Source organism: Drosophila busckii, chromosome 2R, assembly GCF_011750605.1.
Source record: "Drosophila busckii strain San Diego stock center, stock number 13000-0081.31 chromosome 2R, ASM1175060v1, whole genome shotgun sequence".
Taxonomy (NCBI): domain Eukaryota; kingdom Metazoa; phylum Arthropoda; class Insecta; order Diptera; family Drosophilidae; genus Drosophila; species Drosophila busckii.
In genome coordinates this window covers 2195950-2223843 of record NC_046605.1, presented here as the reverse complement: position 1 = coordinate 2223843, position 27894 = coordinate 2195950, and the positions used below count along the sequence as shown (strand labels likewise).

The window sequence follows — 27894 nt, the reverse complement described above, 5'->3', positions numbered from 1 at the left end:
CAAAGAGAGAGAAGAGCGAGAGTGTGAGAGAATCTTTAGATAACGCATAGGTTATTTAAGTGCGAAAGTCAATTTCAAGTTATGAGTTATCAGTTGCAATTCCACAGCGCTGTCAAGCACAGCAAGCAAATCATTTGCAGACACACACTGTCAATAAGCAATAAGTAGCAAGCAAAACGAGCCCATCCAAGTCACTTGTCGAGCTTAGAGAAGTGCGAGCATGCCCCAAGGCAGAGGCTCGTTTATTTGGACATTTTATGTCACATTGGTTGTCAGCTTGGGCACAACAGCTCTAAGCAATGGTTTGTATACCGAGAAAAACGTGAATTCAATTGTGTGTAGCTCCTTCCCACGCTACGCTTCATCCCCATTTAATTAGCTGACTGTTTGCGACATTTAGTCTAGAGAAGAGACGAAATCAGGTATGAAAATGAAAATGAATATGCGTTGGGCACGTTCCGAGAACTCTTGTGCCTCAAACCGCTGACGTATTTTCGCCTGAACTTTGTGTGCTGTCTATTCAACACAATATCTACTTAATAAACACAACGCTGCGCTGCTCTGCGCTGCGCTCAGCTGTCGACATCAGTCTCAAGTGACCGCAATATAATTTATTGATTGCTACACAAAAGTTGATACAAATCATTTCTCAAAAGATTTTCAATGCATAACGCAATATTTTTAGCTACAGCACAGTGGTGCAAAAGCAAGCATATCTGCTTTTAATAATTGAAATTACTTTGCATACCAATTGCCAATCGATACTATCGATATGGACATGCTTAGTTTATCACTTACAAGCGTCATATATAAAACTTTATCATGCCAATTGACTATTGTAAATAATATTATTTTATCTGTACAATACTGATATGAAATCATTTTGCTTGCTATCTGTCAACTATTTGTTTGCCTTGTGCACACTGTGATAATTATACGTATACGCAATACGGCGAATTCGAAGCGTGCCTGTGCCAATTGACTAGCTACTAAGAGAAATTAACGTAAATTTCAAATTTCACACAAAATCTGAATGACTATTGGGTCGAGTGTTGGTGGGGTGGGTGGAGTGTGGGGCGCAAGAACAATAGTCTGAGCACAGGGTCGTTTTCTTTCAATGATTATTGTATTTTTATGAAGTCTCGTGTCATGAAATAAAATTTGCTTACACAAAAAGCTGTAGGCGCAACAAAATGAAATATAAAAAAAAAAATGTATATAGACAATGTGGCCAATGTGCCTGTTGCTATTCTTGTGCCGCCATTGACGTCACTGTTATTACACAAAACGCATATTGATAGTTATATATAGATTATAACGCTGGGCGGGGGGCATACATGTCGAGGACGATGTGAGATGTGTTGTGTTGTGCCACTTGGCAGCGCGACAGCGAGTCTGTTGCCAAAAACTTTTCTCTCACTTTAGTGCAATTAATGTGGCTAAGCATACAGATATATACATGCTATATATTAATTGTATTTTTATAGATTTGTTCATAAGTATAAATAACACATAATGTTCTAAGAAAAGCAACAGCCGCAGCGAAAGCGAAAGCGTTAGCGTTAGCATCTTGACCTCGTTCAACAAACGTCTCCACATTGTATTGCAGCACTTGAGTGTTATGCCTGCAGCTATTTGGATGGTTACTCCGATATGCGTTGCCTGAACAATGCCAGCGCCCTGAAGCCCATTAACTGCACCAAGAAGTACTGCCTGACTGTGCGGCAAGAAGCAATCGTAAGTATAAACACACACAACATTTTGTTGCACGCAACAAAGTCGCAAGCTTGCCACAAAAAACTTTGTTTGGCTACAAAGGTTGCTAACAAATTAGCGAGTTGCAATGCTATTAAACTAAAGCGCACATAAAAAAAACTCAACGTAATTGAATATATGATGTCCATTGGGCGCACATGTGGCGTATGCGTAATGTGTGTAACTTGCGCTAGCCTTTTGAGTGGCATTTTAAATTACATTTATATGCACATTGCACTTTGTCGTCGCTAAACTTTTAGTTTGTTGCAAAGTCAATATAGTTGGCTATAATGTTATATATGTCCGGCAATCTACACAACATACAGAGGCAATATAAATTGTTAATTTAAAGCGCACAAAGCTCAGCAACTGTTTGCGCTGCTACGCACTTTGGGACGCCGCCGCAGGAGACAACCCGAGCTGCAATTTACTGTAACAACTTGGCATGCAAATGGCAGCTGCTTGTCGTGTCTGTCTGTCTGTCTGTCTGTCTGAACTTAGTGGCAGTTATAAGGAAATACAAAACTTTGGCTACAGCTTCAAACACGCGCGCCAGCTTGACGGCTTGACTTGCATGTGAAATTGCGTCTGTTGACATTGCAGCTTTAAATTTGAAAGCCAAAAATGGTAGAAAGCAAGTCAATTGGCATAGACAAAAGTCACGCCCCAGCCAAAAAAAGACAAAAAAACAAAAACAAAAAGCGTTGAGTGCATAAAAAATCCATTACCATAATTTAATGAAAAGTCAGCAGGGCATATAAAAAAAGCCGCAGCAGCCAAGAGCTACTTGAAGCGAGCACACAGACACATACATACATATGCGCACACACATACATGTGGAGCAAAAAGGCTTTACGCAGCTTAATGTGCTGCCAGGCTTAGTCTGAAGCTAAAGTCAACATTAACTTTGCTTTGGCTGTCGTCGCAGCAGTTTGTGCCGCTCTCGTTGTATCTTTGTATCTTACAGATAAACATTTTGCAAGCGCTTCATTAGTCGTGCAAAGCCTTGAACTCTTTGTTTGATTGAATTTGCTGCCATCAAAGGCACAGGCACGCAACAAAAAATTTATACAAAAGGCAAAACTCAAACTCAGCGCGTTTTGCTTCGCTACACAACTCAACTGAACTCAACTCAACTCGATTCGATTCAAAGCTACAGCGTAAATGCTTCATTGCTGCTTTGTATATAATGCAATTACACAAAGTTCATTTCCCATGCAATTCACAACTTATGCTTTCAATAAAACTGTAGCCAACTGAGCTTAATTTTATGGCATGGCTGGCTGGGAAATCGAACATGTGTTGCTCATCTTGTTGCCCTAGGCAATGGACATGTAACGCATTAATCGCATTATAATTGCCAAAGGGCAGTGGGCATAGAATATTTGATAATGCATTAACATACATTTAATGGGAACGACGAGCACTGCTAAGTTGAGGACGTTAATGTTATAAGACAGTTTATGGATATGTTAGCACTGCTAATGTTAAGTTAACTTAAGTTAAGTTAAGTCGTAATTTCTTACTTAGAGTTGTGCTTAGCAGTGGGCGAGCCCCATCAATAGTAGTCTAACTTTAAGTTCACTATTTGTTCAATTGACACTTCTGTATTTTTATCTGTAGACGTAGCTAAACTTAAATTTTGTAACACGTTCCCTATGCTCTCTTTTCATAAATCGCCGCCAGCACAATGCCAGCAAAGTGATTTCCTTCGCACGTGACTGTCAGGACAAGCCGCTGGTAAGACGCAGTTAGCCACAAACACAGTGCAAAAAAAAGGTTTTTTTTTTTACTATTGCAGGTACTCAATGGCGTTAGAACAGATGCATCGTTTCGCTTTTACTTTCGCAGTTGCCAGCAGAATCTGTGCAATGGCCACAACGGACGCGTTTACAATTCAAGTGGCTCGGGGGCAGGACTCAATCACAATGCCATTATACCTGGAAAAAGTGGCTGCAGCAGTGCTTTAAGCCTTAGTTGCTTGATGCTGCTGCTGCTGCTGCTGTTCATGTGTAGCAGCTGTAATTAGCATCAAATAGTTTTTGTGGTTGAGCCACACTAATGTCAAATAAAATGCCAATTTTAAGCTTTTAAATCAAGCCAAAGTCAATTGCATTTTATTTACTAAACTGAGGTCATTTCCGTTCTACTTGACCGCAATATGTTTTGCATTTGTTGCCTTCAATTGGCTGTTAATTAAAACAAATTAAATATGCGTTAAAAGCAAACATAAATTCCAGCTAATGGCACAGTTTGCTGCGTTTGCCAATGATTTGCTGATGTTTTTATGCGTTCTAATTGTTGTTCAAAATATCTTCAAGTGCAAAACGTGCATTAAAATGTCACTAAATAAACACACAAGCAACAAAAGCAAACACACACACACACACTAAATGTGCGTGTGTGTGCGCTTTTAATTGGCAATACACTGGCTTTGATTAAGTGATAAATAAGCTCAAGACACACACACACCGTTGAAGCTGCTTAACGCAAACATTAACAACAACTACAAGTGCAGCTGTAAAGGCTAAAGGAGCAGCTGCCACAAGTTAATTAAGTAAATATGTCAACTCATACACCAGAGAAATGCTTCGTAGTTTCATTTTCATCTCAGCTATGTGTGGCACACATTTATTGAACTATTTTGTTAGAACTAGAGCTGGGAAACTATCGTTGGTACTCTCGAGGTATGAAATTTTTACTTAACGCTAGTTGTTTGACTAGCCGGCGCGCCCATCTGGGCTGAAAGAACAGATACCAAGGCCAAAAAGGGTTACCGACTTTTACAAGTAAAAAAAAATTTTTTACCTTCTGAGGCACCATCGATAGTTTTGTCGCAATGTAAAATGGCGTGAAAAATTTTCAATGCGATTGTATCTAATTTGCAAAGAATTCTTATGTTATTTTTTTATATTTTGAACACTTGAATTTTCTTTTTATGTTAGGGAGTTGATCTTCCATTAAGTTTCCTATGTTATGTTAGGTTAAAATTCTTTGTACATCATACTGAAATGAAATGATAAGTTTGATCTCTAATATGTTCAGTTTTACTTTTATATCATTAAATATATAAAATATTTCTTATAACATTCAAAATTGCTTATATTTTGAATTTTTGCCGTACAAAAACAACGATCTTCGCTCTCAAAGCATCGAAAATATCGAATGGGGCTACTATCGATAGTTTCCCAGCTCTAGTTAGAACTACTTTGACAAGCTTATGGAAAAAGCTTCAAGCTTGATTAAATAAAATGCCAAAGTGTTGCTCAATTTATTGCAAATTGCATTTCGTAGTTACAAAATTCGTTTGGCTGTGCTGCATATTAATCATTAATCTATGCATAAAATTCATTGAAATCTTGCAAATTGAATAAAAATCACTTGCAGGCAACACTTTGTTGTTGTTGTTGTTCACTTTTCATAGCAACAGCAATTACAACAACAAACTGTCAGTTGCTGCCTTTGTCGCTGACATTTGACGTTGGTTTTCTGCTTTGGTCTTTTTGGGGGCTCCCTTGACACGCTTTCGAACATAAAACAAAGCAAAAGCAAAAACTGCTCTGTTTACTTGGCAAACAAATCGTCGCCGTCATACGCCATGTAGCAGCAGCTTGACTTGTCGGCCCCTGCCACGCCCCATTTATGCATACACATGCTCCCTTTTTTTAGTGTGTATGCCTTGGCATTTGGCAGTTTCAATAAACGACGCATGGATTAAAATCGAAAAACATATTTCATTGCAGTGCGGCGCCGCTTAACAAAGCCAATAAACCTGAAACTCTGTGGCAACAAGTTAACAAGCAAACTTTTTGCTGCAATGTAAGCGAGAGCGCAATAAAGAAAGTAACTTAGAGAGCACAAATCAAACTTTTGAGCTGAGCTCAGCTGAGCTTAGAAGCTTAAAGTTTGAACTTGAAATAAATGCCAAGTCAAGGGACATAACTTGGGGCGTATGTGGTAAAGAGATTGAAAAAGCTTAAAGACTTTGCTTAAACTAATTGAAAATTGTAACTTATGGTCACAACTTTGGCTTATGAATGTTTAAGTTCATTCGGCACATCATCAATCATTTTGAACATGTTTATCAATATATAAAATGTATGTAAAGTAAAGTCCAAAAAGAGATAACCAAGGACAAGCAATATGCATAAAAGTAGAGCAATTAAGCATATAAACAATTCATAATTTTTATGTGCCAATTAAGGCAGCCGCACAATATTGTGGCAAGCAGCGAGACAAGTAAATATTAACTTAAGCCAATGAGGCGAAAGTAATGAAAATGAAAGTACTTGTAACATAAATTAATTAAAAATATAGACACGCAGCAACGATATAGCCAATTGTAATAGCCATATCCGTTGTAGATAGCTTTGAACACTTCAGATGTGGCTATCTATAAGCAACACCTGAAGCACTTGAATTTTTGATAAAGACACTTTAAATAAAACGTTAGCTGCAGAGCAACTGTTCAAACAGTTGAGCAAAGCAACGCGCTGCGACATGAAGCACTTTTTAGTTTTAGCCTTGGCTATTGCCTGTGCGCAGGCAGAGCCCATGCAGGGCAGAATTACTAATGGACATGCTGCTGCTGAGGGACAATTTCCGTATCAAGTGGGTCTAAGCATTGCGAAGGCAGGTGACACTTTTTTCTGTGGCGCCAGCATCATTGGCAATCAATGGCTGCTTACAGCTGCGCATTGTATAGTGGGGTAAGTAGTTATCTGTATAGTTTGACTTATCTTATCTTTCATTCATAGCGCTGATAATGCAATTGTCTATTATGGCGCCACACAGCGCACCACAGCCAAGCTCTATCAAGTGGTTTACCCCGCTGGCTTTATACCACATCCTGACTACACTGCCAAGCCGCTGACCAACGACATTGCGTTGATCAAGACGCCAGTTATAGCGTTCAGTGCTTACATCAACAAGGTGCAGCTGCCAGCGCTTGCCAGCAGCTATGCTACCTATGCTGGACAGCAGGCTATAGCCTCCGGCTGGGGCTTCACTTCGCAATGGGACTTTGACTACGCCAATACACTGCAGTACACAAGCCTAAGCATTATTTCGGCTGCCAAGTGTGAGGATGCGTACGGCAAGGTGGAGGCTTCCAGCAAGGTGCTCTGTGTGGCCACGCCCAATAAGAGTTCCACCTGCAGCGGCGACTTGGGTGGTCCACTTGTCTTAAGCAGCAGCAAACAATTGGTGGGTGTTGCTTCCTTTACACACATTTATGGCTGTGAGCGTGGCGAGCCAGCGGGTTTTGCTCGCGTGACCAGCTATTTGCACTGGATCAAGGAGGTTTCAGGCATTTCCTACTAAGCAAACTATCGATAGTATCGATAACATTGTATTAAAAGCGCTGCTGTGTATGAAACTGAAGTGATAAAATTAAAAGTGATTATTGATTAATTGAAATTGCCAGTGAATTTATTCGACAGTATCGATAGCATTATATACAGCATTATACAGTGTTTCCTAAATTTCCCGAAAATAGCTTGGAAAACCCTTAATAAATTTCAAATTTGAGCAGTACGTTCAACAAAGCTCTTAAGCTGTTGAGTTGCTGTAGCAATTTAAATTGCATGCTAATTGCAAAAATTCCTCTTGTTGATTTACATGTGGGAAAAGTTCCAAAGTAAAAACTTTGCGCAATTATCGAAAGTATCGATAACATTAGACGCACATAAATCCCAATGGACTGTTGCTGTCCACAAAAATTCGTATTTATATGTAAATTGCGTAGACGAAAAACAAGCAGACAAGCAATGAAAAGTGGGCCAATACACTCCAGGGGCTACTCTGTCTGTCTTTTTTTTGTCTGTGTGGCATGTCAGAGAGTTGCGCGCGTTGAAAGGTGTGTGTGCCACATTGTAAATTTTACTCGAGACTTGTCATAGTCACAGTCACTAGTATATATATATAACTGTATACATTTATAAATGCTTGCTAGCTGTCAGTGTTGGGTCAGCGTGTGGGAGTTTTGGGAATGGGGCTGGGCATTTAGTTCCATTATTTCCATTTAGCTGCGAGAACGCTGCGTGCAATAAACTTGGCGTATCCTTGTGGCTAAAAGACAACAATGCTTGATTGCCAATACAATTGAAATTGGCTACGACGACAGTGCAATGAACTCGAAACAATTGGCGCGCTGACTGTAGCGGAAACTACTAGAAAAATAAAAGGCGTCTCGCCCCCCCTTCCAGCCCGCTCGCTGTCTGTTCATGTCTATGACTAAAAAGTCGAAATATGAAATTGCAATTTGCATGCTTTATAAATTTCAACAAATTGCCATAATTATAATAAAAAGCAACGCGAAAATTGCATTCATTTTTTTTTAAATAAAAGCAAACAAAAGATATAAAGGCAAAGACAAGGCGGAACAGTCGTGCTAAAAGTCATCTGATTTATGCCCAGCTGACAGCGTATATATCTTTGCCTAGAACACACCTTACTCTCTTTTGCACGAGTTGTGGGCGTGTTGCAGCCAAAGAGGCGCGTCCGCAAAGGAAACTCTTTGCGTCTCAACATTTTCCTTTGTTGGCAGCGCTTTAAAATTTATTGTAATTTTATGCTGTTGTGCATTTATTTTAAATTTAGTTGTGTATTATTTTGACAAATTTAATTTTACATATTAAATTTGCAGAATCCTTGAGCATTTGTTATTTTTAGACATGTTCGCTGCTGTGACGTTTGAAGGATTTATTCAAATTGATTGCTTTTCATTTATTTATAGACAATTCAACTAGTTGCTGACCTTTGTAAAAATAATTAGACTACTTCATAGCACAAACAAAACCAACAGCAAATAAACAAATATATATTTTAAAACGACATACATCAGTTTGAGGCAGCGCAGCAAAGTGTAATAAATTTTAATTATTGATGAATTTGCTTATACGTTGGCCTATTTAAAAAATTATATATAAATACTAGAGACGACGTCACCTTAGATGTTTGCCGCTTAAATGAAGCATTAAATTTTGGTTTGACAAATCGGGCAGTGCGCCAGCATACATTAAATCTTACGAAAGATATAGAAAGCACACACACCTTTGGCTACAAGCAGCAGTGGCGTCACTCAAAGGGGTGGGCGTAAAAGCCTCAAAGCAGCTTTAGACGCCACTGTGTACACAGTTGGTCTCTGTCGTTGATGACGTCAAAGCAACAAATGCCGGCAAGCTAGATATACAGACCGACAGACCGACATACAAATCTCTTGCTTGGGCACACTTTTGCGCTATTTTAGCTACAGTGGGTGGGGGGTGGGCTGTCTGTACTTCCAGGAAATCCCAGTGAATCACTTGACTTGAGAGGCTCATGATTTTGACAATTTTGACTGCCTGCTATGCTTTGATATCAACGCGTGCCAGCTCAGAGCTACTATATGCTATAATCACTTAGCGATTTATTGCGGATATGTTGTATAAACAAAGCTCGACGCTAGCCTATATATTTTACTCCAACAGCAGTATATATATTCATTCACTTTCACTGTTGACAATCAATTAATTTTATATACAAAAGCAAGTGGCGCTCTGCCCGCCCCTTGTTATTGTTAATTGTGTTTAATGCAAATTGCAAAAAATGAAATTACATTAGCGCAACAGTTGCACATCAATCCAAATGACGCAAATGTCCAACACGCGTCCCTTTACAATAACAAGCAGTGTTTACAGTTCTATATAGTATATATAGTATGTGCATTGGCACATCTGCTTAGCCTCTTGGCTCTTGCTGTTGGCAATGGCCAATGCAAAGCGCAGCAGCAGCACAAAGTTCATTGACATATCTATAAATTGCTGCCTGCTGCCATTAAAATAGTTTTTCTTTTCACTTTCACATCGTTTTCCATGCACGCTTGCACAATTTTTTTAATGCGTTGGCAATATTATAAATAAATGTTGTGTAGTGTTCTAGCATTATGTGTGGCTAGATATAAATAAATTTGATGCGTATAAATGGCAACACTTTTAATGTGATATTAACTAGAATATATTTTAAGTTAAGCAGTCAGCTTTAAGCCACTTGATTTAGGCATTATATGCATATAGTTTGAGCTATAAGTTGTCAACACTTTTGATGTCCAATTAACTAGAACTAATTTCTAGTTAAGCAGTCAGCTTTAAGCCACTTGATTTATATATAAATATGCATATAGTTTGAGCTATAAATTTGAGCTATAGTTTGAGCTATAGTTTGAGCTTTAGTTAGAACTAATTTCAAGTTAAGCTGTCAGCTTTAATCTACTTGATTTAGGCATATAGTTTGAGCAATAAGCTGGCAACACTTTTAATGTAGAATTAATTTCAACTCCAAGCACTCAGCTTAATGCACTTGATTAACAAACAAAGCTTTTGATGAGCTTTGAAAGCGCTTTGTTATATTGTTGGTCAAAACTTTTACTGTTATACAATTCTATGCGCATATTAGCAAGAATTCTATAGCCCCTGCCGCTTGTGAAGCACGTAGCCTGCTGCTCTATTCCAGTTAATTAAAATGTGTACAGTGTTGTGGCAGGCTAAACAATGTTGCACGTAATTAAAACTAAAAACAAGAGCTGAGCAGCAGCAGCAGCAGCAGCAGCAACTGTGCCAGTTGCAATTTCATTGAAAAAGCCTGTCAACAAATTTGTGTTTACACAAAGAAAATCTGTACTACGTGCGAGCTATGAAAGGAGGTTAACCAATTTGTTTTTGGCGAAAAATGAAAAACGCTTTGTTTTACTTGTTTTTTTTTTGATTTTCATTACAAATGAGTTTCCGCACTCGCTGTGTGTTGCATTGAAATATATAAAAATTTTGCATATGTTTTTTGCATTCTTCAAACTGAGTCAATGCAAACTGTGGCGTGCCACTTGCAACTAAAAATAATAATAATTACAACATATTTATGCTGACAAGTGAGATCGCAAATGAAGTGATATTTTTATAAAAAGAAATTTGCGTGGGGCGCGATGGCCAAATGCTTGCAAAAGAGTCAATGCGCTCGCCAAATGAGCCAAGTTAGCAGCACAACAAACGCCAGCGTCAATAAATCAACTTGTCAGTCTGTGTACAGCAACAATTGCAATTGGCAATAGCCAACTACTCGCATTTTGTCACACGGTGCGCAGTGTATTTTGCCTAGAAGTTCAGGGGCGTCTACAAATTCATAGTTTAACAAACCCAATTCAATAAACAGCTCGAAGGAGACAGGCATTTGTCATAGTTGCTTTGGCTAATTGATGTCTAGCTACACAGACTTTCATTGAACACTTTCTTTCACATGTCACGGAAGCCGTAGGCCCTGTACTTGGCCAAAACGACCTTCGAGTGTTGACAAATTTTCGCAATAAACAAGAGAGAACTCATGCTACTAATAATTTAGTTTTCTTTGAGTTAAACTTATGTTCTAACTTTATTTAAGTGCTGTGCTGCCCATGGAAATTGCATTTCACAATAAGCCGAAAAGCTCTTTAGCTAAGCTGATTTATTTACCGGCGCAAAGAGTAAATAAAATTAAATTCCCTTTTCAATGAAATTTGAATTATCGTAAATTTCAACATAGTTGCCAATGCAGCAATGTTGCAAAAATGGATTTGCTTAGTTGAGCGTGCATTTAAATTGATAGTAGCAAAGCTGTAACAATTTAAATTTCATAATAAATTACTGATAAAAGCTTTTTTTGAAATATACTCATTAATGATTTTTGCTGCTACAAAGTATGCAACAATTGATTTTATTGAGCTCACCTGTATGCTACATACACACACATAAAATAATAAATTATTTTGCGCTTTGCTTTTTTAAATTGCACACAAATTAACTTTTTACTATTAGCTGCTTGTAGCTTATGCATCGATACTTCACCCTTTCGTTAAGTTTTGCGTGTGTTTACCAACACCGCTTTAAAGTCATCGAGCTTGATTTATCGATTACAAACTGCCTTATCAAAATGTCAAGTTTTTCTGCACAATAATTGTTATTCTTCATTCAGCTGCAGCTTATAGAACATTAGTTGGCTTTGAGTTCATTGTGTCAAGTCATTCTCTGACAAATTTTCGCAGTGAGCAGTGCTCTTGAAAGTAGAAAATAAAAAAGTGTAAATTAAATTCCTCTCTTTGAGTCGTTGTGTCGAGCATCTTTGGTTTTTCTTTCCCATTCCTCCCCACCTTCTTACTAACCCACTTAAGCAGAAATTGTTGAAAATGGTTCCAGTTACAAAGCCAAACACCAAGGAGGTGCAATGCCAGCTCTCCACTGGAGATGAGCAGGAGACTCCGCAGCAGGAGACTTCGCAGCAACAGCAGCAGCAGCCGCCGCCAGATGTCATTCTAACCCCAAAGAGCGGTCGGGTGGGCATTTTCAATGCAGAGGATTTTCTCTCCCGTGCCCAGCGCAATGACAAGATCAACAACATCTTGCGCTCTCCAACCAAAGCTGCCAACGGTGTGCGCCAGCGCTCTGTCTACACCAACAACAATCCATCGCCAGTAAGTTCTCACTTGAATTTTACATCCATGTGATTTTTAAAACTCTCTTCTCTTTGCAGCAATCATCGTTGCGCCTGCCCATGTCGCAGGCCTCGCTCTCATCGCGTATGAGCAGCATGTCGCTCAACGGCAGCAGCGCTAGCGTGGGCACCAATACCTCAGTATTGGCCAAGGAGTGCTCGAGTCAGACCAACGTTGTTGGCTCCTATCGTGCCATGCAACTGGGCATGCACCATTCTCCATCCCAGCCGTTGCTTAGCGCTTCTTCTGATATGGACTCGCCTCACATTATTCGGGGAGGAAAATCGCTCACTGCTCGCTATCCGGGCACCTATGGGTTTGAGAATGCTGGCGCCTATATGCCAGTGAGTTGCCTTTGAAAGCTGATCTCTCATTTATTATAATTTATGCAATTTTTCAGCCTCAGTCATCAATTCACCATTCGCAGCAGTTTCCATCGCCGATGCCGCCACCACCTCATGCCTTGGGTAGAGTCAGCTCGCGCACTTTTGAATTTGAGAACAGCCCTCCACCACCGCCGCCCTGCCCCGGCTCAGGGCCCATTGCCATGTCGAATGGCACCATACAGCTGCGCCTACGCGATGGTGTTCGGTGTGTACTCCCATCTCATCCTTGTGACATGTCTAAATGTTTTTTAACTGCAGCATTGATATGACTTTAGACAAGGCAGTGCGTGTGCTGAACCAACGCAGCATGGTGGCCGTCTCTCTATCTCGCAATGGGACCAATTCAGCTTTGATTCATCCAAATGGGCGCATATTGCAAAGCGGCTCCAAGGTGGAAATTGTTACTTATGATGGCATGAAGGCCAACAATTTTGTGTAAGTCGTAGCATTAATATCCAAAGATTTATAACATTTTTTTTCATGTGTTAGGCGATACGCCAAGATGTGGTACAAAGGTGTGAGCTTCACAAGCGAGTCTTGCGCTTTGATTTATCTGGTAGACACTGCGGGCACACGCACCACAACCGACACATTCACTGATCTGACCAAGGACTACACTTTGGCTGTGTTTTATGAGTAAGTTGCTCAAAGCTAAAAGCAGCAGAAATATTTCAAGTAATGTTTTTTCACAGTGACTCGCGTCACGGTCGCTCCTTTGTGCCGGATGCTCAGGAGGTGATTGCAAAGTCCACTTATGCATGCGCCGACGATGGCACCGAGACATATGACATCAATGGCTTCCGCATCATACAGGCTGCTGATGGGCTGGTGAAGGTGACGCGTCAGCATAACAAGGGCCTCATTCGCACTAGTCCTGGCAATGGATCAGTCACCTTGACTACTCTTGGCATCCATTGCACTGCATCATTGGGCAAAACATCGCATCTGTTCTTGCGGTATGTCTCCATTTTTCTACTCAAGTGTGTACTGATTGCATTTCCTTTATTTCCGTAGTCGCAATGAGAAGCGCATGCACTTTGATGGCTCCAACTTTATAGTGCGCAATGCTGGACACTCCGCTGGTTTCAACGAGAACAACCTGCTGATTGTCTACTAGATTGGCTCTCCAGCACGACACACAGACACACACATACGCACACACACACAAGCACAATCAGTACAGTAAGCCAACACACACACACAATAAGTGCAGCTTAAGTTAGCGTTGCGGGGAGAGGGAATTTTTAAAAAAATCGGTATAACCATTTAAAAAACACTAAAAAACAAGCAAAAAAAAATTACAGCTTCAACGATATGACATTCTCAATGATATATAATATATATAGAATGTTCGAAAAACGAAAATATGAGAATGTCAATCGTTAAGCTGCCAGAGCATAACTCAACTAAAAAGAATTTGTTTTGATTTAACTTTTTTGAACTTATTGACACTCAGTGAGAATTAATTTTGAATAGTACAGACAGTATTAGGTGGACTCTATCTAGTACCTAAAAACGCTTAACACTTTGGCATGAAGTGTCAGCGTTTTAGTTTTTAAGGCTCATTTAACGAAATTGTTTTATATGCAGCCTTAAAAATATTTTCACATGCCACAGTTAATTTTAGAATTTGATGGCAGCGTATAGTCCCACGTACGCTCCATTCAACGGCGCCAGTAATAATAGTTAGATTTATTATTTCATAGTTAACTTTCGTTTTAGTATTTAGCTATCCAACATGTTCATCCTTGCACCAATACATACACACAAACAGAAACTAAGAGCTTCGAAAGTGACAATTTGTTAAATGATTTATAGAAATTTTAAAAGTGGTTGTCAAAGTGAAGAACCACAAAATATCAAAGTGAATTTATACTCAAAAACATACAGATACATACATAAGAAAGAGAAAGAAGCAACTCATATCTTGTGCTCAAGACTGATTAAAGTTAAACTGGCTAGACCTTACTCCAATCTCCAATATGTAAAATTGGAATGCCAGTGTACTACTAAAAATGTTATATAATATCCAAATTTGCCAATAAATTGTATTTAAAAAAATGTAAGAATCTGTCATATTGGGGAAAATTTTAAAATTCGTCTAAATTGGCTTTAATTTCTTATCGAATTCATCGACAATAACATAATTTGGATCTCATTGCTTCACCAACAATTTTTGCAAAATCATTTTCAAAGCGTAGTTGGCCTTGAGTTTATAACAAAAATAATTTTCTAATCAAAGCAGCGCAACTGTCACAAGTCATTCTTTGACAAATTTTCGCAGTGAGCAGAGCTCTTGAAAGTAGAAAATAAAAAAAGTAAAAATTAAATTCCTCTCTTTGAGTCGTTGTGTCGAGCATCTTTGGTTTTTTCGCATTCCTCCTCCCACCGTCTTATTAACCCATCCAAGCAGCAAACTCCCACGAGTCGCACTCCCAACTGCTAAATAGAAACATCAGCGCTCCAAGTTCCTTCTCATTTATTGGTAAGAAAAGCATTTGGCGAAAATGGTTCCAGTTACAAAGCCAAACACCAAGGAGGTGCAATGTCAGCTTTCCACTGGCGAGGAGTCGCCGGAGCAGCCGCAATCACCGGAACAACAACAACAGCAGCAGCAGCAGCCAGAGGTCATTGTTACTCCAAAGAGCGGACGCGTTGGTATTTTCAATGCGGAGGATTTTCTGTCGCGTGCTCAGCGAAACGACAAGATCAACAACATTTTGCGCTCTCCAACCAAAGCTCCCAATGGTGTGCGCCAGCGCTCTGTTTACACCAACAACAATCCATCGCCAGTGAGTACCACACATTCAATTCCCTTTATAAGATTATAAATGCTCTTTCTCTTCTCTCTTCAGCAAGCATCGTTGCGTCTGCCCATGTCGCAGGCTTCGCTCTCATCGCGTATGAGCAGCATGTCGCTCAACAGCAGCAGCGCTAGCGTAGGCACCAATACCTCAGTATTGGCCAAGGAATGCTCCAGTCAAACCAACGCCGGTGGCTCGTACCGCGCCATGCAACTGGGCATGCATCATTCGCCTTCGCAGCCGTTGCTTAGTGCCATTACGCCCGATATAGACCCCAGCAATATTATACGTGGAGGCAAATCGCTCACTGCTCGCTATCCTGGCCATTACAGCTTTGAGAATACTGGCGCCTACATTCCGGTGAGTTAATAACACTTTGAAAGCTGATCTTTGATTTATTATCTCTCGTGCTATTTTTCAGCCTCAACCTCAGCCACCAATCCATCATTCGCAGCAGTTTCCATCGCCGATGCCGCCACCACCTCATGCCTTGGGTAGAGTCAGCTCGCGCACTTTTGAATTTGAGAACAGCCCTCCACCACCGCCGCCCTGCCGCCCAGCCATGTCGAAGGCACCAACCAGCGCGCTACGCATGGTGTCGGTTACCCCATTCTATCTGTACATCAAATGTTTTTACTGCAGCCTGAGCAGACTTGGACAAGGCAGTGCGGTGCGAACCAACGCAGCATGGCCGTCTCCTATCTCGCAAGGACTTTTGATTCATCCAAATGGGCGCATATTGCAAAGCGGCTCCAAGGTGGAAATTGTTACTTATGATGGCATGAAGGCCAACAATTTTGTGTAAGTCGTAGCATTAATATCCAAAGATTTATAACATTTTTTTTCATGTGTTAGGCGATACGCCAAGATGTGGTACAAAGGTGTGAGCTTCACAAGCGAGTCTTGCGCTTTGATTTATCTGGTAGACACTGCGGGCACACGCACCACAACCGACACATTCACTGATCTGACCAAGGACTACACCTTGGCTGTGTTTTATGAGTAAGTGGGTTTAACCCTACAATTTGAGCAGAATGTAAAGTTCTTGTTCCTTGCAGCGATTCTCGTCACGGTCCGTCTTTTGTGCCGGATGCTCAGGAGGTGATTGCAAAGTCCACTTATGCATGCGCCGACGATGGCACCGAGACATATGACATCAATGGCTTCCGCATTATACAGGCTGCTGATGGGCTGGTGAAGGTGACGCGTCAGCATAACAAGGGCCTCATTCGCACTAGTCCTGGCAATGGATCAGTCACCTTGACTACTCTTGGCATCCATTGCACTGCATCATTGGGCAAAACATCGCATCTGTTCTTGCGGTATGTCTCCATTTTTCTACTCAAGTGTGTACTGATTGCATTTCCTTTATTTCCGTAGTCGCAATGAGAAGCGCATGCACTTTGATGGCTCCAACTTTATAGTGCGCAATGCTGGGCACTCCGCTGGTTTCAACGAGAACAATCTGCTGATTGTCTACTAGATTGGCTCAATCCATAGACACACACACACACACGCACACACACAAGTGCAGCTTTAGTTAGTTGCGGGGAGAGGGATTAATTCTAAAAATCGGTAAAGCCATTGAAAAAAAGAAAAAAACGAAACATACTTAATCAAGCTCGCAAAAAAGGCGCGTTTAACGCAAGGACATGCTCAGCCAGACGATTTATAAACATATAAGAGCATAGAAAAAGAATTAGCTGCGCATGTCTAATGTTAATCTGCGTAAGCGTAACTCAACTAAAAAGGAATTCGGTTTTAGTTAACTTTTCATACTCGAACTTTTTGATACTCAGTGAAAAAAAATAAATGAAATAGTATAGTCCACTGCCCTGCCTGCCAATTGAAAACGCTGAACAGTTTTGGCAGCTTGAGCAGCGTCAGCGTTTTAGTTTTTAAGGCTCATTTCGGCAGCTAAACCCAAATTGTGCTACAGCCTTAAAAATGTTTACACATGCCAGAGAGAATCAAGTACAAGTATTTTCTTTTAAAAAGTGTGTGCAAGAAATGGTGGGCAGTGGTCCTAAAAGGTGGACAGGCGCTGCTATGAAGCGTCAGTAATAATAGTTATAGTTACTATTTAAAAGTTAAGTTTAGTTTTAATTTGTAGCAATCCAATAAGTTTGTCTATGCAGCCAAAGCAACAACAACAACACATACACTTGGACACAATCAATTGGATATGGGATAGCCTTAGCTCCAACTGAATGCCTGAAACCAAATTCCAATGCATGTGTTACGAAATTTATGTAGCCATAAACAAATAGATAACGAATTGTATTTTAAATTAAGAATGCGCCTTTTTATGTAGCACATGAAAATGTATAATTTGCTGCTGGTCAAGGATAATGCCTGAATACTTAAAGACGAGCCGGGTGTTTGGCTGCGCGTAATTGAGCCCAACAGCGAGTGTATTCAGCATGGCCTGCTCGTAAATTTTGAAAACCCAAATTACTTTATGGCAGACACGAAACCCCTTGGCGCTTATCTGCATGATTTGCCGGCCATAAAGCGAGTCCAATCGCTGTAGCATACATGTAATTACTTTTAACTACGCAAAGGACACCCTAAGCAACTTATGTGTGGTGGGTGCGAGTTGATTTTATACTTAAAGTTTTACCTGCAGGCATATCCAAAAGCATAAGGATATCGGATCGGCTGTCATATAGACTAAAGCTTCCAGTACGCTAGGCAAAGGCTGTTCAGGCTGTGGCTGTTGATAAAGATTATTGGAATAATGCTATGCCAGCAATTAAGGTAGCAGCTCTGTCATAGAAAGAAAGTTGAACCAGCTGTTAGAGAAAGAGATAGCAACATAGACAGAGCGAGGCTAAAAGCAAGTGGCAAGTGGCAAGCGTGGCAAGAGCATTGACCAACAAAGGTGCACAAGCAACAACAACAAAGGCAAAGTATACATGTGTGTGTGTGTGTGTGTGTGTGTGTGTGCGTTGTCTTATAATAGAGTGTAACCAGGCATAGCTTGTTATTGGTCTATGTCTATATATGTTGTCTATATAGCAAGTGTCTTATGCAAAGCTCACGCTTGCGTGCCTCTCATCAACATCCTGTGCGTCCTTGTTGCGTCTGCTGTGCGCAACTTCAAACGCTTTTCACACTTAATTGGGCATAAAATTAAATCAGAATTGATTAAAACACTTCAATGACAACCAAAAGCAACATCAACAGCAGCTACAACAACAAGTCGCTATACACAGACACACACACACACACACACACACACATAAAAGTTTTTGGTATTTTGGGTTTTCCCCACACAGCTGACGCATTCAATGTGTTCGACTAAGGCCAGGCTCGTACTCACGTAGAGCGAAGGACAAGCCTTTATAGCTCCCCACCCACCACCCACTCATACATACAGCCAAGCCAACTAATTGCGCTGCTCGCCTGGCAACGTCGTCGGCCTTTGGTCAAAGTTTTTAAAATTCAATTTCCGTTGTGAAACTCGGCGCAACAACAAATTAAGCCCATGGCTCGTGCTCTACCTTGCCTATAATTTTATGCATTACCGTTTAGTGCAAGCTACAATTATTTTAGTGCTCACACACACAGCTGTACGTGGTTATAACAAAACGCTTCCGGCTATTGACATTAAGTGGGATTTTTAGTATTTGTTAGTTATTATTTATGTGCGGCTAGCAACTTTAGCTGTCAAAATGGGCAAAGCGAAGTTGCTAAATGGGCAGTAGTTTACTTTTAGCTAACAAATTAAAATAAAAATTATGTAATTCATATTTGAGTAAGAAGACTGAAAAGATACCACATACTCGATCTCACCGATAGATATATATAATAGCAGGGCTCATTTGAAAACTGCTTTAATATTAATTATACAATTTACTTATTGTTTAAATAGACTTTGTAAATAAAAAATATATCTATGCATGAAAATCAATAATTTGTTAACGTTATGCAACACTAAATCAATTTAGTGCACATAAAGTTATCGTTAATCACTAGGCAGTGCGAAATCTTTAACATTTTTTAAGCTTTACAACACTAAATCATTAAAAGCTCCAACACTTTGTTCAGCTAAACTTTCCTTAATCACTTGACAGTCGAAAATCTTTCAAATTTACTATAATTTAAAGCTTAGTGCCAAGCTTAACTCAATGCAGCGGCTTAATAAGCTGCCAAAACTGACAAATTAAAATAACAAAATTATACAATTCATATTTCAGCTTAATCTATTAACGTTATGCAACACTAAATTAGTTTGATCACTTTCAGTCAGCATTCTATAGAATTTTTCAAGCTTTGCAACACTAAATCATAAAAAGCAACTAGCGTGAATACTTAAGCTGACCAACTCCAATCGTTTTGCCAGCACAACTTGCTTTAATCACTTGACAGTCTTTCAAATCTTTCAAGTTTACTATAATTTAAAGCTTAGCGTCAAGCTTAACTCAACGCAGCAGCTTAATGAGCTGCCAAAACTGACAATCACAAGCTGTTTACAAGCAAATTTACTGCCGCTTGAGGCAGACACACTCCATTAGGCAAACGGACGCGTCAATCAAATAAATCAAAGCGGCAAGCGAGCAATTTTGTGTGCCAACTACAACTGAGTGGCTTGGCTGCTGCTGCTGCTGGAGGATCAAAGTAAACTTGTCAACATGCCTTTAGCCTTTGGCATTTGGTATAGGGCGCGCCATTAAGTTTGCTGCTGCTGCTGCTGCGCTGTCATTTGATCATCGGGATTACCACCCCGAAAGTTGCCAAGGGGCACATTGCTTAAGTGTCAAGAAAAATGAACTTGGCTAAGCGCTCTAGAGGGAGTGCGCAAAGTTATTACCACCAGTTATTGTAGCTTATTTACAACACAGCTGTCAAAGCGAATAAATTATGCACAACAACAAAACGGGCGCGCTAAGATTTAAGCGTACACAACAATTGACACTTTGAGTCGGTTGTTTATGAAGCTATTGCAATTAGTTGGAAATTGTTAATCAATATGCAAAATCTGACGCATTGCGGCCAAAACGTGACAAGCAAAAATTAATTTTTTGCTGTTATGCTTTGAAATTCAAATTGAATTTGCACTTGTTCATAATTTATTTGGTACATAAATTTAAAGACTGTGCGCGCTTAGCCTAAAGTTTGCTTTGCCCAAATATTTGCTTAAATAATTGAGTTCAATTAGCTTAAGCTAAGGCAGCAGCGTTGAGGTGGCAAGCAGCTGTGACAGAGCGCAAAGAAATTTTGCTGCTTTATTAAATTTTATTGTTAAAGTTGAGGCAAAAGCTTGTGCTTAGTTTTTTTTTATAGCATACTTTGCTGCGTTGGCAGGCCAGAGGGAAATTGCGCTGCAGTTGGTTATATAGAAAGAAAATACTATATAGCTGCTGCTGCTTGTTGCTTGTTGTTTGTATATGCCAAACGAAAAAATGAAATTTGATTACTGCTGCAGTTGTCAAATTCCACTGCAGCATACACGGCGTATGCATAATGTGAGCAAAAAGAAAAACATGCAGTTGCTTTTGTTTGTATTTTTATATGTGAAGCTTGACAACATTGCGCTGCCCGCTCAATCTGCTCGACGCAGCTCGTCAGTGCTTCAAGAAATCGCAGCAACTGTGTCTCTGCCTCGAGCGTATTTCGTCACCTGCGCATTTCAAATGCATATGAGCGAAGATATGTAAATGCGGCTCACCAATGCTCATTATTGCTCATTAAAATTCATTAGCTTCGTGTTGTGTCTGAGGCGCTGCTGGGATGCTGCGCTGCTCGTCGCTGTTGTTGCTCTTATTATTATTTGGCACAGCGATTTAATTAAGTCTAATGGTAAAATGCTGTTAAGCAATTAAAATTGCTTTTCTGCGCCATTTTACGCAATAAACGCGCGTCGGCATCGACATCGACGCAAATCAAATTTACAACAGACAATTAAAAGCTCTCGCACTCTCGCACGCTGCTGTAGCGCGAGCGTTTGCGCTGGATTAACATTACTTAAATGGACAGGTGTCTGCCTGTTAAGCTTGTACAAGCATTAAAATGCTCTCTCCCTCTCTCTTGCTTTGGCTAGCAGAAAAACTTAATATGTAGAAATGTTAAGCTGCGTAATAAGCTTAAGCATTAATTGTAAGCTCATGAATATAAATATGAGGATTCTTCTATAGCAACCACTGAAGTCCTTTATAAAAATACACACATAAGCAGCAGCAATGAATTCCAGGTAAAGCTCATTAAATTTTAATGAGTAGTGGCATAGGCAACTCTCACCTGCTGCCACTGTTCAAATTAAAATTAATATACATAGTTTTTCCAAAAATGGAACAAAGCGTAGCACAATGTGAATTGCATGATTGCTTTAAGTAGTTTTAGTTTTTACTGGTTGCAGCAAAATTCACAAGAAAGGATTTGATAAATTCAAAAAATAAAGCGTAACAGCATAAAATCCGCTTAGCGCATTTGAATTCAAACGAAATTTCGTAAACTATGAAAATATGAAATATATAAGCTAAACAAAAAAGTGTATAACAAAGTTGTGCAATAGTTTTGCCTGTGCCTTTCATTATCATATCGCAAATTCTATAAATACAGCTAGACAGCATAAGACTCTCTCTCCCTTTAAGAAATTCTAAATGGTAACTGTTCCAATTTGAAAAAATATGAATTAAACAGCAAAGTATATAACAAAGTTGTGCAATAGTTTTGCCTGTGTCTTTCATTATCATATAGCAAATTCCATAAATACAGCTAGACAGTATGAGACTTTCTCTTTAAGTTGAATTCGAACCGAAATTCGAAACTGTAACAGTTCCAATTTATGAAAATTTTAATTAAACAAAAAAGTGTATAACAAAGTTGTGCAATAGTTTTTTTTTTGCCTGTATCTTTCATTAATTCTATAAACACAGCTCTCTCCAAGTTGAATTTAATCGAAATTCTAAATTGTATCTGTTCCAATTTGTAAAATAATGAATTAAACAGCAAAGTGTATAACAAAGTTGTGCAATAGTTTTGTGCATAAGCCACATAAATTCATTCATAGTGACTACAAATGCGCCTTCTTCTCTACATAGCGCATTTGGATAACAAAGTGTATAGCTTAGTTGGTTGCCTAGCATTTTAGACTGCATTACATGTTTGACAACTCAATTAATTTGTTAATTTGCTTTCATCTATAAGCTGTCGTAGCTGTCAAATCAGTTAGGCTTAAGGCGCCTATTGGCGTTTAGCACTTTGGCTAAAAGCTGTTGTGGCTAACATATAATAATATGCATATTACACACACATAGACATACATATATGGGCACACATAAGTATAAGTATGAGTACTATTTTTAGCTGTTAACTAAAGCTGCTTAAGCCGTGAGCTACGCTGCGCGCATAAATGTTAATCAAGGTGTACTTACATGCTGACTGAGTCCATTGACGTGGTAGCTAACGCTATTTGCTTCGGCTTCAGTGGGCTTTGCCTGTTGTCGTTGTGGGTTAGTCTGTTGTTGTTGTGTATTGCTGTTGTATCTGCTGCTGCTGCTGCTGCTGTTGTGGCTGCTGCTGTGGCTGTGGGACAAAGGCGAGGCGGGCGGAGTGGGTTGCGGTTGTGGAATTGAGGGGCCCGTTCTGTTGCGTAAACGGGCCAAAGCACTCCGTAAACCCTCCGTATTGTCTTTGTCGGGCCCCTTTCCAAATGAAATGCATACGCAGTGCACTTTGAGAGCGTTCCCAGTGCTACTTCCAAGCAATTAGCTTTCCAACTATTAGGCTGCTTAATTTGTTGCTAAATGCAAATTCCAGCTATGGGTTTGAACACAAAAGAATAAATACATTAAAATTCAAATCAAAACACAAGCAACAGTTTGTAACTTGATTGAATTGAAGTGTATTTAATGCAAGTCCTTTATATGCGCATTGAATTTCAACATGTTGCTGCAGCTGTAAGTAAAAGAATAAAAGCACAAGATGATTAAGTTAAGCTGACTACGAAATGTAATACTCAAAGCTGCCACAGCATTGCAAGGTCAAGCTGTGGCAATTGCCAATTAAATTGCTGTACCAAAAACAAATCAGTTTACAATTACACAAAATTCCGTAGAAAATATTGCTAGCTTAGAAGCTCTAGCTGCAGTTGATTAAGCGCTAGACAATGCTGTGCAGCAGCATAATGAAAGCAATGCTTGTGTGTAGGATAGAAACAAAACAAAGGTGTCGTAGCACAGTCAAGCACATAAAATTAGAGCAGCTTTATGCTTCAAATAGAGTAAGTAATAAAGTCTGCTGACTCAATCGAATTGCGCATTTATAGCAAATTGCAGCAACGAAAACTTAAGCTACTTTAATTTAATTTGAGCGCTTTTTATTTGCCGCCGACTGTTTAGTCTGCAGGCTTAGCAAAACCCATTCAAGTGTATGGCCTACAGACAGCTGTTGCCATTTAGGCAAAGAGCAACAAAGACAACTACAGGGTGCGCCATTTTTTATGTCGGTATGTAAATCAGTGTTGCCAGCATTTGAGAGGCAATATAAGCTAGATTGAGGAAAAAACAAGTTAGATTCAGAATTTGCGTCAAAACTCATGTTAACAAAAACTAAGAAAAAGAAAAAAAGGTCGCACAGTTGAAATTTGAAGTCAAAATTCATAATTAAAAAAAAAGGTCAGCGCCTGCAAATTAAAATATGCTAGATTTCAGGCTATAAACTATTTACAAATTTTATAAGCTATTCCATTTTTAAATATGCTAGATCTAGCCTGAAATAAGCTAATCTGGCAACACATTTACATATGTAAATATTGAATAACTTTGTCATTAGTGTTAGACCAGTGTTGAAAACCTTAGTTCAGCACAATTTTAATCATGAATCGCTTTATAGTGACGCTTTACATTCAAAATAGTCGTTCAATTGTGTTAACTCAACGTGCATATCGTCGAAAATATTCGTCGTTTGTTGTCATATTTTGTTGAGCACGAGACAGTGGAAGATCGTCCACATGTGGTTCATCAACGACCAAGACGTTCCAATGAACTGATCGAAGTGGTAAGAGAGAGTGTTGCCCAGGATCCAAATGTTAAAAAAAAGGCGATATTGATTGGCTACCTAGATTTCCAGATTTGACACCTCTGGACTTCTTTTAAGTTTACGCCAGCAAGCCTCAAACCATTGACGAGCTCAAATCATCGCTATACCACCTGAGATGCTAGAAAAAGTTATGGAAAATACAGCAAAAAGTGCTAGGGTTTTGCTATGTAAAATTAAGGCGGCCACTAAATTGATGTTGTTTTCAAAAATTAGTCTGAACAATTGTACAGAATCAAATTAAATAAAAATATCTCATACATATTTGAAAGTCGTTTATTTATTTTCAAAGATATTCAATGCTCAGGCGCACCCTGTATATAAAAAAAAAGGCATGAGCAACTGTAAGCTTGTATGATATATGCAAAGGATGCGCCTGACAAATGTCTCATGTATGGAACAAGGCGCAGCTGCTGCGACAAGTTACCTGAGCAAACAACAAGAGAGCAGCAGGCAAACTGAACAAAGCAAAGCCCCTGCTGGTTATTTTAATAGAGCAGCTTTTAACTTATGTGGCATACAAATAGTTGAGCAAGCTTTTATTATGACTACAGCGCATGCAAAACCGCAAGGCTGCAATTTGAGTTTAGTTTTTGTTGCAGTTTGCTGCTGCTGCTCATTTTAACGTCAAGCGCAACAAACAGCAACAACAAATGTCAACTGTGCGCAATTATTTTGTTGTTTGTCTAAATGTTGATTTATTGTTGTGGTAGCAATTTAACTGCCCAACATAATTTGCTGTTGCCGCTGGCTGCGAAGCCACAAAAATGAAAAGAAAAAGTCATTTGGAAGCTTCGTCTGCGTTGTTTGCTTAGCTCAAAAGCAATTTACGCGCTTTGTTAGCAATTATATGCTCATATTACGTATACGCACACATCCGTGCGTGCTCAATTCACAGCGCGTAGATTTAGACTTGTCTGCCTGCCTGGCGAAACTTGCAAGTGGCCGCCGTCGCCCCAAACAATATTAACATAATTTTGCGGCAATTTTAAAGCATCAAATTGAAACTTGTAGCCAAGCACTTTGCCAGCCTCGAGAGCCTTGACCGCACTCCCTGATGAATTTTCAATGTGCGGCCAACTGCAAAGCGCTTTATATAAGATTTAAGCGGCTTATTAAAGTCAAATACTTGAAGCTTTTAATTTCCACAGCAATTTGTTGAATTTTTTATAGTACAGTACTGTTAAATATAAAACGCTCAGGCGGCCACAAAGGAATTAAAAACGCATAATCACTCATACGCAGCGTGGGCTTACACAGGTAAGCGCTAACGCTCAGCTACATCGTCAACATCATTATCAGTATTATCGTGTACAGTCATTAGAATAATTTTATATGCATTTGATTTTGGTTACTTGACATACATTGATTATGTCTATGTGATTTTTGATTGATGTTTTGCCTAATTGTCAACAAGCAGGAAGTAAAAAGAGAAGCATATAAATCAGTTACACTGCGCAAAAAGTGAATGCTATTTGATTGGCTACAACTTTTTCGTCAAGTGCAACTTTTTTTATCTTTTGCTATTGAAACGCAGCAGCTATAAAATCGCATTGCAGTGAAGCGTGTAAGCTCATTAGCAATTTTAGCTATATAAATATATATATTTTTTATATTGTGTGTCTAAATGTCCTTGGGCGCTATTAACTGCAAGTAGAACGTGCCAGTTTATAAACAACATTGAATGCCATTTTAATGAGCGGCGAACAGACAAAAACAAATTTTGTGGCAGCTTACAAATTTACAAATATTACATATAAACATATCAGCTATATATTAAAAATTATTTTGCAATTATAAATTGTTACATGACGCACATTTTAAATGGCTGGAAATGCGCTTGTGCGATAAAAATTGAATTACGACAATAATTCAATTTGGCAAGCACATAAATTTTAGATATAACGTTAAAAGGATTTCAATATAATTTCAGTTTAGACAGCAAAACACACACACAGATACACACACACATGTTTGTCACTTTTGGGAGAAATTGCGTCTTAGGCTTTAGCTCAAGCAGCGCTTTCAATTGATATTGTGTGAGCGTTTCCTATTACTAAACACGCCCAACCACCCAACCACCCACAGCAAGTTGCTAAGCACATTAGTAGCTTATATGTGGCCTTGCTAATAGGCACTAAATGAAGTTGGTTTGAATTTGAGGCATAGACAAATTATTAAAGTAAATCAGCTGTATTAAAGCTATGACTAACTGTTATTTGTTATGCCCCAAGTTGAGTGCGTGTGCGGCTTTGCAGTTGAACGAATTGGCCCAAGTCATGGACAACGCCCACAACACAACACAACACAAACTGCTTTCAATGCTAAGCACAACCTTGGCCAACATATAATACTAAAGCTTAACTATATAGTGGCAAAATCTATTGTTGCACGCTGTCTCAATATCCATGACTTACAACAATGGGCCCAAAAAAGGAAACGACTCGCATATAGCCAAATGAACGTGAAAATGAGACGCGTCAATCAAATTGGCCCTTCAAAATACCAAACAAAGCAACTGCTAACCTTTTTTTTTTTGCACTGCATGTGCCTCAACACTTAATCTCAATTTTTTGTGCCTTAAGGTAGCGACTTAATCAGCTGCTAATCATTGTTAACTGCAGCGTCTATATCGCTTTATCTACGCGCTACACATTTTGCATAAAGTCAAACCAAGGGCAGACAGACAAACACTTTTAATATTGCGTGGGTTGCTGCCACAAATGGCCAAAAACTTGTGTCAATGCCCCAGCAGAGGCGTTGGCATGCAGGCGTCGCTGTTGCTGCAGGCGTCGCTGCAGTTTTGTTGCGGTTCGTTGTACTGTTTACTCTAAGCTCATTTATATGTGTGTGTTGAATTTTGAAATGCCAGACAAAACACAATCAATTTGAAAGTTTAAGCATTTTAAGTAATGTCTGTTGGGAAATGAAACTCAAGTAAGCAGCATTATAAAAATGATTGATATACAGTTTATTGAACTGTCGAAACTTGCTTCAATTCATGATTCAAACAATTTTGAGACATAAAAAGCAATATATAGCTTAAAAATTATCCAAATGCAAAATATTTTTTGTAATTCTTTTCTTTTATCTAGAAAAAAAACTTTAGCTACAAGTTGTTTACTGTCTTTTTTGACCAACTTTACTGTGCGCTCTTTAGGGACACCCAAAAAGCAAAATACAGGGTTAAAAGTCATCAGCATGTGGCACAAAATTCCAAGAAAATGCTTGAGCTGAAACCCGAATTAATATGCATGCTAAAAATAAAGGTTGACTCAAAGCTGATTATGCAAGTTGCTTGACTGTTCGAAAAGTTTGAGCAATTTCTAAATAAAAACCTTAGCCTTGCAATTAATTAATTGACATAGTAAAATAGCAAACAATGTTTTAAATGCAGCACAATTATTATAAA

The 27894-nt window shown here is 39.2% G+C and overlaps 5 protein-coding genes across 5 annotated transcripts in view; 4 read left to right on the top strand and 1 right to left on the bottom strand.

Annotated features, from left to right (window-relative positions):
* LOC108595903 (transcription factor kayak) overlaps positions 1-18136 on the bottom strand; it is a 35260-nt gene extending 17124 nt beyond the window's left edge. Inside the window, exon 1 of the mRNA XM_033293251.1 lies at positions 18064-18136. Coding sequence (XP_033149142.1) covers positions 18064-18108 — 45 coding nt within the window. The 5' untranslated portion in view covers positions 18109-18136. The remainder of the gene's footprint in view (positions 1-18063) is intronic.
* LOC108595912 lies at positions 108-3850 on the top strand. The gene is made up of 4 exons (XM_017981203.1): positions 108-302; positions 1610-1737; positions 3442-3495; positions 3557-3850. Exons 1-4 carry the CDS (start codon positions 221-223, stop codon positions 3782-3784), a joined length of 492 nt encoding a protein of 163 aa, XP_017836692.1. The 5' UTR covers positions 108-220; the 3' UTR covers positions 3785-3850.
* On the top strand, positions 6226-7167 carry LOC108595911 (serine protease 3-like). Its single transcript, XM_017981202.2, has 2 exons — positions 6226-6464; positions 6513-7167. Exons 1-2 carry the CDS (start codon positions 6256-6258, stop codon positions 7075-7077), a joined length of 774 nt encoding a protein of 257 aa, XP_017836691.1. The 5' UTR covers positions 6226-6255; the 3' UTR covers positions 7078-7167.
* LOC108595905 lies at positions 11775-13773 on the top strand. Its single transcript, XM_017981196.2, has 7 exons — positions 11775-12229; positions 12289-12594; positions 12651-12841; positions 12895-13071; positions 13126-13272; positions 13329-13592; positions 13651-13773. The coding sequence occupies exons 1-7, from the start codon at positions 11945-11947 to the stop codon at positions 13751-13753; spliced, it is 1473 nt and encodes a 490-aa protein (XP_017836685.1). The 5' UTR covers positions 11775-11944; the 3' UTR covers positions 13754-13773.
* LOC108595913 lies at positions 14914-17034 on the top strand. The gene is made up of 6 exons (XM_033293255.1): positions 14914-15428; positions 15492-15800; positions 15862-16241; positions 16296-16442; positions 16499-16762; positions 16821-17034. The coding sequence occupies exons 1-6, from the start codon at positions 15144-15146 to the stop codon at positions 16921-16923; spliced, it is 1488 nt and encodes a 495-aa protein (XP_033149146.1). The 5' UTR covers positions 14914-15143; the 3' UTR covers positions 16924-17034.
* Positions 18137-27894: the final 9758 nt, after the last annotated feature.